At 49.8% G+C, this 16,063-nt stretch overlaps 1 protein-coding gene across 3 annotated transcripts in view; it reads right to left on the minus strand.

The window, feature by feature from the left end:
• Positions 1-16,063, minus strand: part of ANTXR1 (ANTXR cell adhesion molecule 1) — a 77,997-nt gene that overhangs the window by 7,088 nt on the left and 54,846 nt on the right. For all 3 annotated transcript variants that reach the window (XM_069035590.1, XM_069035588.1, XM_069035589.1), the window contains exons 16-18: positions 14,783-14,878; positions 14,125-14,292; positions 7,326-7,406 (exon numbers count right to left, since the gene is read on the minus strand). In XM_069035590.1, the coding sequence (XP_068891691.1) occupies positions 7,326-7,406; positions 14,125-14,292; positions 14,783-14,878 (345 nt within the window). The remainder of the gene's footprint in view (positions 1-7,325; positions 7,407-14,124; positions 14,293-14,782; positions 14,879-16,063) is intronic.

Here is a 16,063-nt window from a genome sequence, read left to right on the forward strand (position 1 = left end):
GGCACACCTCAGCCTGCCTGGAACCTTTCATCTGAGGGCTGAATAACAAAACCTACTGGGTATGAGGAGGAGAGAGAAAAACTCAAATGAAAATTGAAGCGCATTCTTTTGGCAGCAACAACTGGAACAACTCATCGAGCGCAGTGGTAAACACCCCTCTGGAGAGGAGGAGTGAGCCTCAGCCTCCAGAAACCAGTGACCTGAGCAGGATCTCCCTGCCTGCAGCTTGGGCAAAGAGGACAGGGCAGGATTCAGGACAGGATTTTCCATGATGTGAATGTGAGAACACAGCTTGATGGCTGCTTTCACCTTCCACGACTCAGGACAATCACCCTGAGCGGTGCTAATGGTTCGAGGAAGTGGGAATTACTGTCCACTGAATGTTGTCCTACAGCATTTGGTGAGGAATAATTCCCATCCCCACAGTCCCTGGTGCTGGGCTTGCCTCGGCTTCTGACATCAATGTTAAAGGCATAACTTGTACTTCTGTCTGGGATAAATCCTGCCCTGGATCAGGTTTGACTGCACCCTTCAGGAGCTGCCTCAGGAGCTCAAGGGCCAGCTCTGCTTCATTCCCCCAGCCCTGAGCACTCTGCAGGCTGAGCAGCAGATCCCAGGCTTTTGGCTTTGGAGCTGTTAGTTCCAGGAAAAAGAGCTAATGTTTAGGTTAACTTTTCCATGGCTGTTAATGGAAAACCACACTGCAACAGAATGTGTGGAAAGGTTACGGTTTGGTTCTCAGACTCTGCTGCTTGTCAGGAGAAATCTGTCAGTTGGGACCTAAGGATGGGTTAAACAGCAGCTCCTTGTTAGTGCCTGGGTGGCTTGGGTCTGCAGGGACAGCAATCACCACATGGACATGTGCAGGGGTGACCTGGGGGGCTGCACAGCTGGTTTTACTCTCAGGGCTGCAAAGGGACCGTGTCTGGTGTTTAAACCAGGGGGATTTGTAATCCTATCTCCTGGTTTCTGCTCTTTGTTTTGGGAGGAGGTTTCCATTCATGACACTGAAGTCAGACAATTACCCTATATCTGAATTTAATCTCTAAAATAGGCTCCTAATTCAAAATAAGGCAGGAGCCAGGGGATTTTCCAGGGTGACAGATTTTGCTTGTGCGCTTTGTGATGCTCCTCATTAATCAGGAATACCTGGCCATACATCACCCTTCACTGTGGCTACTTGATAATAAAACACATTTCATGGTTTCAGAGAACTCACTTCACAGAGCCATGGGATGGGCTGCAAAGACCTTAAGGCCCAGTGCCACCCCTGCCATGGGCAAGGACACCTTCCACTGTCCCAGGCTGCTCCAAGCCCCATCCAGCCTGGCCTGGAACACTTCCAGGGATCCAGAGGCAGCCACAGCTGCTCTGAGAAACCTGTCCCAGGGCCTCCCCACCCTCACAGGGAAGAATTTCCTCCTAATTTCCTCTTTGGACACTGCATGGGAGCTGTGCATGGGAAAATGAACCAGCAAGAAAAACTGTTCCTTGTGGTTAGGGGAGGATTTGAACTACATTAACAGAATATTCCAGCTGCTCTCACAGATCCCCTGTTTAGAGTTCGGATGAATTAGTACCACCACAGTGTCCCAGTGGTTCTCCCTGTAGCTGCCTATACTTTCTCTTCTCCCTTGCCTCGGATAAGGCTGAATTCCTGGTTTAATTTACACCTGGACAGCTCCTGGCACGATGGGTTTGGTTTTAGCTGACACCTGGAGCACAGGAACACACCACCACAGTGAACGGGGCCCCGGGGTGTGTGGCAGCACTGCCCCAATCCTTTCAGCTCAGATTTAATTTCCCTGCATTTCAGCTCTGTGTGGGAAGTGAGAGACAAGGAGTTATTTCCCAGACTGGTCTTTGCAAGCACACAGCATTCTCCATCAGACAGGGAAAGTCAAGGAAGGCAGACTTGATTTTCCAAGGGGTTGAATTTGCCAGAAATAGAGACACCCAAATTCCTCAGGTGGTGCAGCAGCTAGTGCTAATCCCTCTCTGAAACACCCCATTATTGCAGCAGATTAAGGGTCATTCAAAGACATAAGAAAGGACAGAGAAGAAGGAAATGTTACCGTGCAATTAGCAGAGCTCTCCTTCTCCACGGTGCTTTTCCGTGGTGAAGGTTCAGGAAGTTTGGCAGTAAATGTCTAATTTCTTACTCTGACTGCTCTGTTTATATAAAGACCAATTTTTATGTCAGCACATGCACACACACATTTTCCTTTCCTAGAGAAAAGAACAATTGTCATTACTTTAATGGGGACATTTTCATGTATTTGGTGGCCTCACGCTCTCATCACAACCAACCACAATCTGTCCCAGAGCCCTGGCACTGGGACCCACCGTGGTGTGATTCCACCAGTAAACTTCCAAAAAAAAAAGCTCTTCTCCCTCAATCTCCATTAACTCAGGTAGGATACATCTTTACACATAACTACACATGGTTTTGTTACACTTTTCCTCTGTTTATACCCTTCTAGATCAATATTCACCTATTCAAGCACAAAACAAAACCACAACTAATGCAATGCAAGAACAATTTAAAACACAGTTTGTTCCCTGATTGAAGAGTTCCTGGCCAAGTCTGAGCTTGAAACACATTTTGATAATCTCACAAATTCCCGACAGAACAACATTTATCAAGGAAGTGTAACTGGCATTCCAGAGAAGTACGGATTGTTTGGGTCCTGTGAGCAATTTGCACAAATAAGCATTCCTGTATTCCATTAAAAAAGCGATAAAGTTCTCTAAAAAATGTATATATTTTTACATCACCTCTCTCTGATGATGTTTCCAATGTAAAAATAACCTCATTAATGCTGACAAGAATGCAAACCTAGTCTCTTGAAAATGTGAGAAGACCACAGGAATCCCATGTGATCTCACTTCCTTGCCTTATTGGAACCATCTGTGTCTGTTGGTAACCTCAGACCCTCTATCCCCAGGTCTGACTCCAAAACCCAGAATTTCATTATCTCTTTGTGCATCTCAGCCTCTCTGGGTGCACTTCAAAACAGGTCTTGAGCATCCCTGTCTTTTCCTTTTGTTCTGGGCTCAGAGATGTTAAAAGCCCCCTGCACACCAGATCAAGGTTTGCTCCCTGGTTTGTTCCTGCTGGAGCAGCCAGGGGCTGGCAGGGGCTGCAGGAGCAATGACAGTGTCCTGCTGCTGCTGGGGACACTGGAGCTTTGCAGGGGGCTGGGGTCCTGCTGTGGGCAGGGATCCCTTCCCTTGGAGCTGTTCTCCTTGGAGAGGTCTCAGCTCTGCCTCCAAACCCATCCAACCCTGGATCCCACGCTCCCTGCCCAGTGAGGGCTGTACCTGCTGCAGTGAGGGAACAGCCCCAGGACAAGGCATCCCCACCTTCATTAAAGGGCCTGGGACATGACCAGGCAAGAGGCAAAGACAAGGGACTGTCTGAGGTCACAGGGAGCAGGGGAGGACGGGAATCCTCAGTCCCACAATGTCTCTGCCACGTGCATGAACTGCGTTAGTCACTGCCCTTGCAGCAGTGTCTGGTCCCAGCCTGATGTGACCCTCGGGGCAGGGGACATCTTTCCTGACAATTTCATGGATCCCTGGAAGCTGCGTGGGCTGCAGCAGATAAACAGCAGCAATTACTCAACGCAGGGCTTGAGGTGGAACCCGTGTTTTGTTCTATGCAAGGAATCTTCAGAACAGCTCAGCTCCTGCACTGGCGGGGGATAACGTCACTGATTATAGCAAGGGATTGCTTATATATGAAAATGATGTAACCCTGGGACTCAGTCCAACTCCTTTCCAGGCTCCAAAGCAAACAGAGATGCCTTTCAGTTATTTTTCATCTGGCTTCACTTTTTTATCTCGATCAGTGGGTGAATTAAGGAGCCCATTCAACAGCACTGGGTCTGAAATCTGCTTCCCTTTCTTCAGGAGAGAGAGGAGAAAGAAGGAGGCACAAACTGCTATCAAAACAGCTCCTCCTTGCAGCTGTCAGGAATATCATATGGTCAAAGGCTCCTGTGTGCAAATTCGAGCTCCTCTTTACTAGCCATTCATGTTGCCTGCAAGGGTTTGAGTACTTGTCCAGCCCGAGAAGGCTCTGTGATCTGGTGGCTCCCTTTGAGGCTGCTGGTTGCTGTGGGATGCTCTGCTAACCCCTGCTTCTCGTGCTCTCAGGGCATGCCCACCACTGGCAGCTTGTTCAGGGCTGGCAGTGTGGACTTGCTGGGGTGTTGCTGAATAACTTGGAGGTGTTTATTCAGCTTGTGGAATCCACCCGGAGCAGCTGCACTGAAATGGAGCTGATTCCTCTGGAACTGCTCTGGGCGCCTGCCAGGGAGACAAAGCAGAGCCCAGCATTGCTGGGAGCACCTGGGATGGGAGGGATGGGTGACCTGGTCCCCTGCAGCATCGGGATGAAGCTGGGCAGTCAGGGAAAAGCTGGAAAGCTGCAGCTGCCCTGCCCTGAGCAGCAAGACCTCAAAGCTGCAGCTGCTGGAGCTTCCTGGAGCCCCTGCCCAGCGAGGCTGGGTTTGAACTGGGCAGCAGGGCTGGAGTTCCAAACCATCTGAGTCCCCACACCATGGCTTGGAGCTGCCAGGAGCAGCCCTGAGGGGCCCTTCTGCTGCCAGGCTGGGGAGGGCACTCCTCCAGCTCTGCTTCCCAACAGAACAGGACCAAATCCAGACCTGCCCCTGGACACTTGGAGAGCCCAGGCTCGCCGCTGGGCATTCTGCAGCCTGGAGAGGACCAAGTCTGTCCTTGTGCTCCTGGTCCTGGAGGGAGAGGCCACAGGAATGCACACGTGGGCTCACCACTGCCAAATCCCCTCTCGCAGCTCTGCCCTGGCAAAGCCTGCCCTGGGAACAGCGGGCTGGGAGAGATCCAGGCGTCTGCGTGCTCGTGTGCGGGCTGCCTGGCTGGGGCTGTCCTCCCGCAGCATCTCCTGCTCCAGGAACATCTAAACCTGCTGGGTGCAGCCTCCTGTCCCTCAGCAGCTCCTGCTCCAGCAGGATTCTGGCCACACAGCTCTTTGCACAGGTAGGAATTTCCCATCATTTCAGTGCAACATCTGATCGTTTTCTTCTGCAATGCGGCCCTACAGACACAGGTTTGATTTTAAAAAAGATTTTCTGTGGAATTGCCCCTTTTCCTTGGTATTTTTTTCCCTTGCAAGGAGAGCAGACTGCTTGTGGTGCCCCAGGGCTCTGCTCTGAGGGCACTGACAGCTGCAGCCAGCACCAGCAGATGTTTCTGTGCTGCCATTCTCATTCTCAACTCAGCACTGACCTTCCCCCCGGATTTCCAAGCTCACCAAAGCAGGAACGTGTTTTATGAGATAATATTTGATGTTTGTTGACCTGGGAGAAACCACAAGCCCTGAAGCAGCCTGAGTCAGGCAGACTTTGTATCCTAAGGTTGGACATGCATTTAAATTTCCCTTAGAGGAACAGCGGCACAGAGGAGAACAAAGGGATGTGGCAGGGATCCAGGAGAGCTGAGAGTCTTCTTATTCTGTGAGGTGCAAATTTTGCAACTATTTTTGCAACCTTTTGCTTTTCCTTTTGCCTAATTTGGCTCCCAAGGCACAGCTGTAGTTTTTGGCAGTTCAGTTAACAGCAATATTGCCTCATCCCTTCTTGGTCCCTTGAACTGAAGCCTCTGCTTTTGTAAAGCCAACCTTCCTCATGCCCAGTAAAATCCCTTTCTAGGAGAAAGTGAAGTAGGGCAGACTAAAATTGGCATCCAAATCATGGGAATGTCTGTATCAAGATGGGAGATGACTCAGAAATCGTGCAGCTGAACTGAGGATGCTTCTCCTCAGTCTGAATCTGAAGTAGGGAAACAAAACCCACACACCTTTGCTGAACAGGAAAGGGGAAAACCCGAACTAATTCTGCCATTTCAGCTGTGTGAACCAATGAAAGCCATTTCAGTGTTTTACAGTGAGTTCTCAGACTGGTTTTGCCTGTGCTGTTGGGGGGACATCACCTGGGAGCTGTGTCACTGCTGTGAGGGGACAAAGACAAACTGCTCCCTTAAACCTGACAGTGGTTAGCAGCAGGGGGTTTGATGCTCCCTAACACACCATTACTCACAGAAGCCAAACACTCAAGCTCACATTTTGTTGACACAGAGGAAAACCCTGCAGAAGGGCCTGGAAGTGCTTCATATCTACCCAGGGAAGTGCCCAAACAAAGAGTCACCCAGAGAGGAGCTGGTATTTTAGCAGCTCTAAGCCTGGGTGCATTCTCAGCCAGCTCCTCTTTCACACCAAATTAGATTGTGCCCAGGTCAGAGGTTCTTTACAGCACAAATCAGTCATAAAGGGCTTGATTGACTCCAAGGCTGGGTCACATCACACCTGTGTGGGCTGATTCTGCTGGTACTCGTGCTCCAGGACAGGAGGGTGAGCCCAAGGTGTCAGCTGCACCAGGAGAAATTGCTGCAAACTGTGAGGGTTGCACTGCGCTGGATTCTCCCCAGCATAAATGGAAGGGGCATCTGTCACGTAAATAATTTTAGCTTGTTGAGTCAAAAAATGGATTCACAGAATAGTCATTCTTCAGGCCCTGGTTTCTGAGGGAGAATTGCCCGGCACCAGCAACCTCTGTGTTCCCGACTTTTCTCCCAGAAATCAGAATCAGTGAAGATATTTTAGCAAATCTTCCCTGGGAAGGAATAAAATATTAAACCTTTTAATTCACAAAAACATCCTGTATTCAATAAAAATGCCCACAGGGAACCAAATGCTACAGGCCTATGATTCTCCACCAGAAAATTACACTGTTGTTTTATGTGCAGTTGAGTTTCTTGAAGCCTCCACAGTGCTGCAGTTACTTACACTTTGGGACAAATATATTCCTGAAACAGCTCCAAGCTCTTTGTTGATTCATGTCAAGGGTGTGTGACTGACTGCATAAGACATTAATCTAACTGACATTTTCCACCATGAGGGGAATTTAACGAATGAAAATCACAGAATATCCTGATATCCAACCTAAACCTCCCCTGACACTGCTCCAGCCACTCCCTCAGTCCTGTCAAAATATCCCTTACTACTCATTACAATTTCTCCTGTGACTGGTGGAGAGCAGCTCTGTGCTCTGAGCAGACTGTGCTGGGCTCTTCCAGGGGTAATTCTGTCCCTGCACCTGGACAGTTCAGGCTTGAAACCACATCAGCCAAACTCCACGAACTGTTTGCAAACAAAGCTGACAGATGTGACTGAGAGTTTGCTTCTAAGCTGTCAGCAGTGTCTACCTTCAGCCCCACAGGTAAAGGCAGGCAGAGGGTTTTGCTGTTCCCTGCTGGAAGGAAGGGTTTGGAGGCACTGGTACCTTGTCTCCTGGCTGGGGACGCATCACGGACACGCGGTCGTATCCTTTCCGCAGCAGGACCCAGAGGGCGTCCAGCTTCCCCTGGAATGAAAGGAAACAGGGTGTTTGTTATGCTCTGGGCAAAACGCAGTGCAGGGACCAGCACTTGGACCCAACAGGTTTTACCCCATCATTTCCAGTGCCTGTAGAAATGCTGGAGAACGATGTTTCCTCTCACAGACACTTGCTGTGAACTCGCTGCGAGTGCAAAGGAAGAGCACTCAGATATCTGACAGATAACAGTGTCTGACCTTTCCAAAGATAATGTGTGACTCAGACACCTTCTGGGCTCAGAGAGAGACTGATGCCGACTCAGCTCCAGGCATCACAGCCAGCAAAATGTTAAATCAGTGCAGAAAGCGAGCAGTGAACTCAGGCGATGCCTTTCCGAACTGCTGTGCCTCCTGCTCTGGATGAGCAGCTTCTCTCCAGCCCTAGGTGACCCCTGTGACATGTGAGAAAGAAATCTCACTTATGTCTCAAAACAGTCTGCTGGGGAGAACGGAGTGAAACCCCACCTGCCAGGAGAGCTGAGCCCCAGCCAGGGGCGGTGTGGTGGCCAGGTCATCCTTCCTGGCAGCCACCAAGAGAGGGCTCACCCAGGCTCCCCGGGCCCTCCCCATGTGGCAGCCCGTGTTTGCACCTTTTCCAGGCAGTAGCACCTCTCTTTCCAAGCCCTCCAGTCCCACGCTGAGCTCAGAGGCAGCAGCTGTCCCCTCTCTGGGTGGTCTCACACCCCACACACCCAGACACACACGTGTGCACCGGCACAGACCTGGGTGAGGTCTGCTCAAAACCCAACGTGTTGAAAACCTCTTGCAGACAGAGTTTGGCTGATGTGTGGTCAGACCCTCCCTGCCATTCCCTGCAGTGCAGCCCAAGCATTCATCCCTGACTGGAATTCAGCAGCCAAGCCTGAGGGTACTCCCCAAATGAGCTGAACGAGGCCAGAAGGAGCAGCCCAGGGCTCTGCAATGCAGAAATATTCACCAAATCATCTGCTCTGAAACATCCATCTGCTGCTGAAGGATTCCTGCTCTATCCCCACTCCAACCAGCCAGGGTTTCCTTTCCTCACGGGACTCAGCTCTCCAGGTCACGAGTCAAGATTATTTGATCGAACTCTCTTCACACTCACTTCATTTGACCCCCAGTCTCAGTAGAAGAACTCAGTACCCTGAGATTTGTAGGCATTTTTGGAGAGGGTTAACAGCAGACAGTATTTATTAATGTTTCCATGAGTACTGTTCCAAATGCTCTGAGTGCTGTGATATTAGAGCAGGAACCAGGAGCAAAAGCCCTACTGGCAAACTTCACTGTACCTGCAGAGATAAGCTGCTCTGAGAATGTACAAAGCTGTCCCTTGGTACAAAACTGTTTTCTACAGATAAGACCATCAAACCCAAAGACCAACTCCTGACTGGATCCAGGAATTCCTGTCTGATAAATCTTTCCCAGAAATAAAGACTACAGAACTCTTGTGCTAGCAGAAATGCCTTGTGTAACTATTGTGGGACAGGATTAACAAATGGAAATGTGAGCTGGATGTTGCAGAGGGAGTGGGGAAAGAGTGAGGATCTTAATTTGGAGTAAGGCAGCAGATTTTCCTGAGGGCCTGGTCTGGCTGTGTCAACTTTGGGGTCTGTGAGGGCCAGACTTGGCACTCAGGGTGTTTGGAAGGTCCTTTGTGACCCCAGGTTTCTGGTGTCGAACTAAAGACTCCCTTTCATGGGGGCAGAGTCCTTCTCTTCCCTTTCCAGGGAACCATCAGGGCCATAATCCTCTCTGGGATCTCTGTTCCTCAACCAGTGTGTTCAGCCAATGGTTCAAAGCTTATTTGGGAGTTGGAGGGACACATGGGTGGAGGCAGACACGTAGAATGACTGCATAGAACTTGTTTCCATAGGATATGGAGAAAAGACTTCCTAAGGTGAGAGCCAGGAAAGTCTGTTATTCTCAAAGGAGAATAAGCAAGAAGCTTCTCTGTCAGATTCTTCTGCAGAACTCCTTAGACCTGAGGGAACCCATCCCTTCCTTCTGTTCCAATCCATCTTTCCTCTACAGCAGAGCTGGTTGAAGCTCTTGATCTCCTGTCCACTCTGACAGCTTAAGAAATAAGTACCTTTTTCCTCCATTTCTCCTTTAGGAAACCAGAGGCAAAGCGACAACTTTCCATGGAACAAAAAAAAATTCCTTTTTACTCTGCAGTCCCAATTTCCAAGAGCCTACCAAGATTTCTTGGGAAAAGCCAAGAGCTCCATCTTTGGGAGCCTCAGGGTCTGCCTGAGACATCTGGGTGGGAGAGAGGGAGTGTGCATCATGGAAAGGATGATGGCTGAAGAAATGAAACGGCAATGCTTTCACTTGGAAACAGAAACCCTCCTGTGTTCTCCATGGATGGGCCGTGTCTCCATGTCTGGAACTCCTCTGCAGTTGAAGCACGAGGTCACTTGGAGAAAAAAGAAAGGTCTGAAGGCAAATAAAGCCTTGAGTCCTGCTAGATCTGAAGCCCAGAGAGAAGAAACTGTCGGGGCAGATGAAAAATGAAGGAGGGCACAGTTCCAGCCATGGAATTTCCTCTGCATTCACATTTAATTCAACACTGCATTGACTCTGAGTTACCTCGGTGCTCCTCAGACCTGCTGGTGTCAGGCAGAGGCTCTTTTGGAGCTGTCTGTAAACCCAAGCTGCACTTGGGCCTCTCTGGCCAGGCTGCTGTGCCATGGCAGCTTTGTGTGATGGAGACAGGAGGGACAAAGGCTGGAGAACTGCCAGGGACACGCGGCCCAGGAAATGCTGGAGTGGCCTCCACGTGGGATTCACCTGAGCTTTCCTTTGGAGAGCACCACTTGTTGCTTCAGCCTTAGGCTGTAGCCAGGTGGGGATCAGTCTCTTGTTCTGGGTAACAAGTGACAGGATGAGGGGAAATGGCCTTGGGTTGTGCCCAGGGAGGTTCAGGTTGGATGGTGGGAAAAATTTCTTCACTGCAAGGGTTGGAAAGGCCTGGCCCAGGCTGCCCAGGGCAGTGGTGGAGTCCCCATTCCTGGGAGCATTCAAAAAACGTGTGGATGTGGCACTCAGGGATGTGGTTTCGTGGTGAACATGGTGGTGGTGCTGGATGGATGGCTGGACTTGAGGATCTTTCTAACCTTAATGATTCCATGACTCTCTGATTCACTTCCATCTATGTTTTGTGCTGCCCCTCCCTGTCAGATGAACCGCAGGTTTGGCGAGTTTCTTAAGAAGTTTTCGGATTTGTCATTCCCCTTGGATTATCTGCACTGACTTTTCAAACAGTTGAAATGACATTTTAAAAGCAGGATAATCCAGTTGGCACTGTGCTGAGAAGTAAGAGCAGCAAATCAGAATAACAACAATAATCCCGATCTGTTAAGTGTCAGTAGCCACATTTGGTAGCAAATAAATCTCTGGAGCATTAAAAAAACCCCAATCTATCCACTCTCAGTTGTCTACCTACTTACAGACATGACTCTGGGAAGACTGAAAAACAGAGGGAAGAAGAACTCCTTCATAAAAGGCAGAACATTCTGAGCAGGGGCTGGTACTTGTGCAGCTGAGGAAGGCCTGTGGCCAGCAAGATGACTGGTCCTACGATGTGAATTTCCTGGCTCTGTATCAGATTCAGGCACCCTTGGTTCACTGTTCCTGAAGTTTAATTCCTTGCCCTTCTCCTTTACCATGATTTTTTAAAGCAGGTTGTTACAGGCATGTTTATCTGCTTCCCAAAGGGCTGCTTCAACAACCCAGTGGAGGGGGTGGAAATTTAACACCTCTTTAACCACAGTGCACTTGGAGCGTGGGGATGAGGGAAAATTCAAGCTGAGACATTTCCTATGGGTGAGGTCTGGGCATCTGTGAAACGTTCCCCCCAAAAGTGGTGGGAGCCTCTCTGTTATTTTAAAACCCAGACTGGACAAAGCAGGATGGATCCCAGCCAGTGCTGCCCTGGCTGAGGGTCCAGCCCCAGGCAGCTCATGGGCTGTTCCCACCTTCCCTGCCTGCCACGGCTCCAGGAGAGCTTCCCTGCAAATCCATCTCCTGTGCTCACACCTCCAGGACACGACTTTCTGCCAAGACTGCTGATGAATTTTGCCAATTTTGCTAATTCCTTACTGCCCAGGGAGAGCAACAGCAGGACTCTGCTTCATAGGAATGATCCTTCCTGGGTTTGGTGAGTGCTGATGATTGTCCATGAGGAAAGTGTCAGAGACAGCTATCCTGTCTCCATACATTTTTTGGGTGCAGCTCAGTGAGGGGTGTGGTGGCAATTAATAATAAGGTAAATTCTGGTCCAGGCTGCTAAATACTATCCAGATGTGGAACACTCCAAAGTTTTGGGAGTATTTAAATACAGAGGTTTGGATCAGAACTGTCTCTATCCTGTATACAGTTGGAATGGTAGATAAGAGAGCTATTTCTAAAGGAATTAAGAATATATATCACCCATGAGATGCTCTTAACATTTGTAGGCGCCCTTAGAACTGAGTTCTTGTTGTTATGAAGCAAAAGCTGTTCCAGAGTCAGCACTGAACCTCAGCCCTACATACACTGAATCTTCTCTCCAAGCCTCTCTTGAACTTTGGAGAATTTCCGTCCTGGACACAGACCTGCAACAAACCTGAAAATTTACTGGAAGTCTCTTGGGGCTGTGATCCAACAGCATCAACTGGGCAAGGGGAGAAGCTCAGCAGAATCTTCTGTGGGAAAGGACCCAGCTCTCAAGGAACGAGCACCCACATGGTTCCAGCTGCCTGAGCAAGTATTTGGGGCTCTTTGTCCTAAAATCAGTGTTTCTGGCAGCTCAGTTACAAAATCCGACGGCGCTGTGTCTTGGCTGGATGAGGTCATTTCCAGGAGCACGGAGAACCTCCCAGGTGGGCCTGCTGCGTTTCCCAGGCGCGCTGCAGCACAGGGACAACGCAGCTCGTTCAGGAACACAGGGCAGCCCCGGGGGCTGGGGTGTGCTGCGTTCCCCCCTCGGAGCTGGCACTGCTGCCTCCAACCTGTCCCACTGTGGGAAGGAACAGCCTTCCCCGACACATGCTGAAGTCATTACAACACAACTGCAAATGACTTGCTGGGAGGCTCTGTTTATGAGACGATAATCTTCCACGGGGGAAAGAGAGAAGGTGCTGGACCGAGTTTTCAAGGAAGTTCACGTTTCTGCATCCTCTGGAAACCACCCTGGCTCCCCCGAGCATCCCTGCCATTCCCACCCCTGGATTTGAACCAGCTGCAAGATCAGGGACTGAGGAGAGCCCAGGCACTGCCCTGGTTCCTGTGGGCACCACCTGGAGCAGGTCAGTAACCAGAGGCAGTGCAGGGAGCCCCGGGTGCTCTGCAGGGTGGGACATCTCCAGCCTGGCTCACAGCTTTTGTCTGACCCCACTGGCTGCTGCTCGGCAGGAAGGAAACAGGACAGTGAAGCCTCTGTTTTCCATCAGAGAGGCACTTTCTCATTCCCCAGCATCAAGTTTAAGGCAAGCTCTGTACACTGAAAGGTTTATTTACTGCGTGTGCTACACACACCCTCGTTGCAGATTAATTGCCTGTGGAGGGATTTGAAGACCCTAAACCAGCACTTCTGCTCTTCAGATCCAAGCTCCAGAGGTGCAAGGTTTGTACTTGGATATGAATTTGGTGTTTTCAGTCTTTTCTGGGCCTGATAACTACAAATACCCTGGACTGAAGAGAAGGGTCAGCATTTCCCAAGAGTTAAACCTGAGAAACAGGAATGTGGAATTATTTTTTTCCTGTTCATTAGAGAAGTCACACAGTCATTAAACTGCCCTCATTTCCTGAGAACAGCTGAATTTGTCCTGGAGGCAAGAGATCAGCTCTCTGACACTGGAGTGCCCTCATACCATGCCTGGGTGATGCAGTCCATGATCTGTGTGCTCTGCTCCTCTTATCCACAAGATTCAACCTGTCCTGGACACATCCAGCAGGAATTTTCTTCCTACTTTCTCCCCTCTTTTTAAGGAAAGACTCATAGAATTGTTGGGTTGGAAGGGACCTCTGGAGAGCATCCAGTCTAACCCCCTGCCAGGCAGGGTCACCTGGAGCAGGTGACACAGGGACACATCCAGGTGGGTTTGGAATGTCTCCAGACAGGGAGACTCCTCCCTGGGCAGCTGTTCCAGGGCTCTGCCACTCTCCATGGAAAGAAGCTCTTCCTCCTGTTGAGTTGAAAATCTTGTGGTTTAGGTTATGTCCTTGTCCTATCACTGGGCACCAATGGAAAGAGTCTGGCACCATCCTGACACCCCTTTGAGACATTTGTATGCATTAATGAGAGCTCCTCCAGTCTTCTCCAGCCTGTGGTCCAGCTCCCACAGGCTTTCCTCACACAAGAGATGCTTCAATCCCTTAATCATTTTTGGAGAAGATCCTGTTTATTCCCGACATCTCAGGGAATGTGCAGTGTAGACCTTTGCACCCTGTGAGCACTTCCCAGAAGCTGCCCTTCAGGAAGAGATCAGGATCCTGTTCTGGTCTAAGAAAGCAACACAACTCCCAGACCTGACCAACCAGGTGGGAAACTCCCATTGCCCCACGTGGCTCCTTCCCACAGCACCTCCCCAGGCACACGTTCAGGGGGCTCCCTCAGGCACAGCCACTCCAGCAGCACTTGGGATCAGGGGTTTGTGGGCAGATCTGAGCCTTGGATGTGAACACACATCATGACAAAAAGATCTCCTGCACACATCCCAGGCAGCAGCAGGCAGGGCTGGACTCACCTTGATGGGGGAGTACCACTTCCGAGGGGACGAGGGCTGGCGCATGTTGCTCCCAAGGTTCCTGGGCTCAGGGAACTCGTATTCCTGCTCTGGCATCTTGACCCTGGCGTTCTTGGCCTTCTCTAACTTAGCACCTTCCTCCGTGGAGCCCTTTTCTCCCCAGCGCACCTGGAAGGAGGGATCAGGCCCTGTCACCTGCTGCAGTCACACCCCTGCTGCAAGAACAGAGCCCTGCCTGTGTTTTCCCAGTGCCCAGATCCAAGCTGAAGAGCAATGCACAGGCTCTGAGGTTTGTTTCTAGACTGCAGCCCAAATTTTGAACTTGTCCTTTGTGGTGGTTTATGAGAAACGTGAGAATGGGGAAGGTTTTCAGAAAAACGAAACCCATGTCATTGTAATTTGTGTGGCAGTGCTGCCCCTGTATCCCAGGCGTGGGCCAGGACGTTGCTGGACTAGAGGAAAAAGATGCTCCCAAACTTCAGAAATCTATGTTTGGCTCTCAAATATTCCCATACAAAAATGATCTGGACTCAGATGTACCAAAAAAGCCTAAAGAAGTTTGTGCCTGTCTCCTGAGTTCCCTCCTGGGTAGATTGCAGGGGGACGTCACAGCCCAGTCCCCAGCCCAGATCTGACCCCTGAGCTGGGATCTCCTCACCTCCATCCGTTTGATGCCGCCCACTCCTCGCCCACCATAGTAAGAGGCATCGACTGTTGGCCACTTCTTCTTTGGCAGACCATCATCATCTTCCTCCTGCAAAACAAGGGGTGGCACTGTCAGGGAAAATGACCAGGGCTGGAGAAGAATTAACAGTCCCAGGCAGCATTGTCCTCTGAGCCTGCAGGGCAGGCAAGGTTCTGGTCTCTCCCTTGTTGCTTTCCAGAGGATGTACTCTCATGAAAGGACAATGTTTCATGATATAAACACAACCACTTGAAAGGTACCATCCAGCTCCAGCAAGAATGAGACTTTGGTAATTTTCACCTCTGCCACCCCTTCCCGTCACCTGGGACTGGGAGAGGCAGCTGCTGCTCGTGGCTCCCTGTGCTGCAGGGACCCTCCAGGGCCCAGGTAAATCCCCACATTGGAGTTCAGGCCTCACAGGATGGAGGGAAAGAGTAAAATAATGAGTAAATTTTCTCCTGAGTGATGGCAAACTCGGGGTACCTTCGGAAACAACCCCGCTGGGAATGCCCAGGTTTATTGACAGGAGCTGGCCAAGAGGAATAGGATGGAAAAGTCTCATGGAAAAATCACAAGAATGGAATTAGCTCCTGTAATGAACCTGTGCCTCAGCTGGGGCAGCTGCCCATGGAAGTCCATGTGGCTTCAGGGAGTCCTTTCTCCTGCCAGAGAAAGTCAGGCCCTGTGTGAAAAAGGAGATTTCAATTCTGCGTCCTGCCCTTGCTCGTTGCAGGCACATCCCCAGCCACAGAGCCAAATGTGCTCAGCACCTCATGGTGACATTCAGATATGGGCAAATTAACAGATCAAGAACATTTCCTTAAGTGTATTTAAAATGAGTCTGCTAAAGCTCTAGTGTGAGTCAAGGTATTTTAAATTCTCTGTTGCACTTTGTAGGGTCAGAGTGTATGTGGAGCTCTTATAGTGCTTTTCCCTTTAATTTCTACAGTTCAGGCTGTGAACTGGCAAAGCAGAAAAGCAGAGTTCATCAAAAACGTGAAGTATTTCCTGTGAAAAACGTGGAGAGAAAAGAAAAGTGGTCCCTCTCTCTTTTTTCTTCTTCTTTCTTTAATTTTTCACAGAGATTTGGCTAAACTCCAAAACTTAGGAGCTTTCCAAAACTGGAAAAGCCAAAAATACTTTGAAATTGAAACTCCCCATCAGGAAAACTGAAAAACTGTGGGGGGGAAAAAAAATCCAAGAAAAACTACGGTTTTCATGGCAACCAAAAGCATTTCAGTTTATCAAAGCACA

This window comes from Aphelocoma coerulescens, chromosome 22 (genome assembly GCF_041296385.1).
Source record: "Aphelocoma coerulescens isolate FSJ_1873_10779 chromosome 22, UR_Acoe_1.0, whole genome shotgun sequence".
NCBI lineage: Eukaryota > Metazoa > Chordata > Aves > Passeriformes > Corvidae > Aphelocoma > Aphelocoma coerulescens.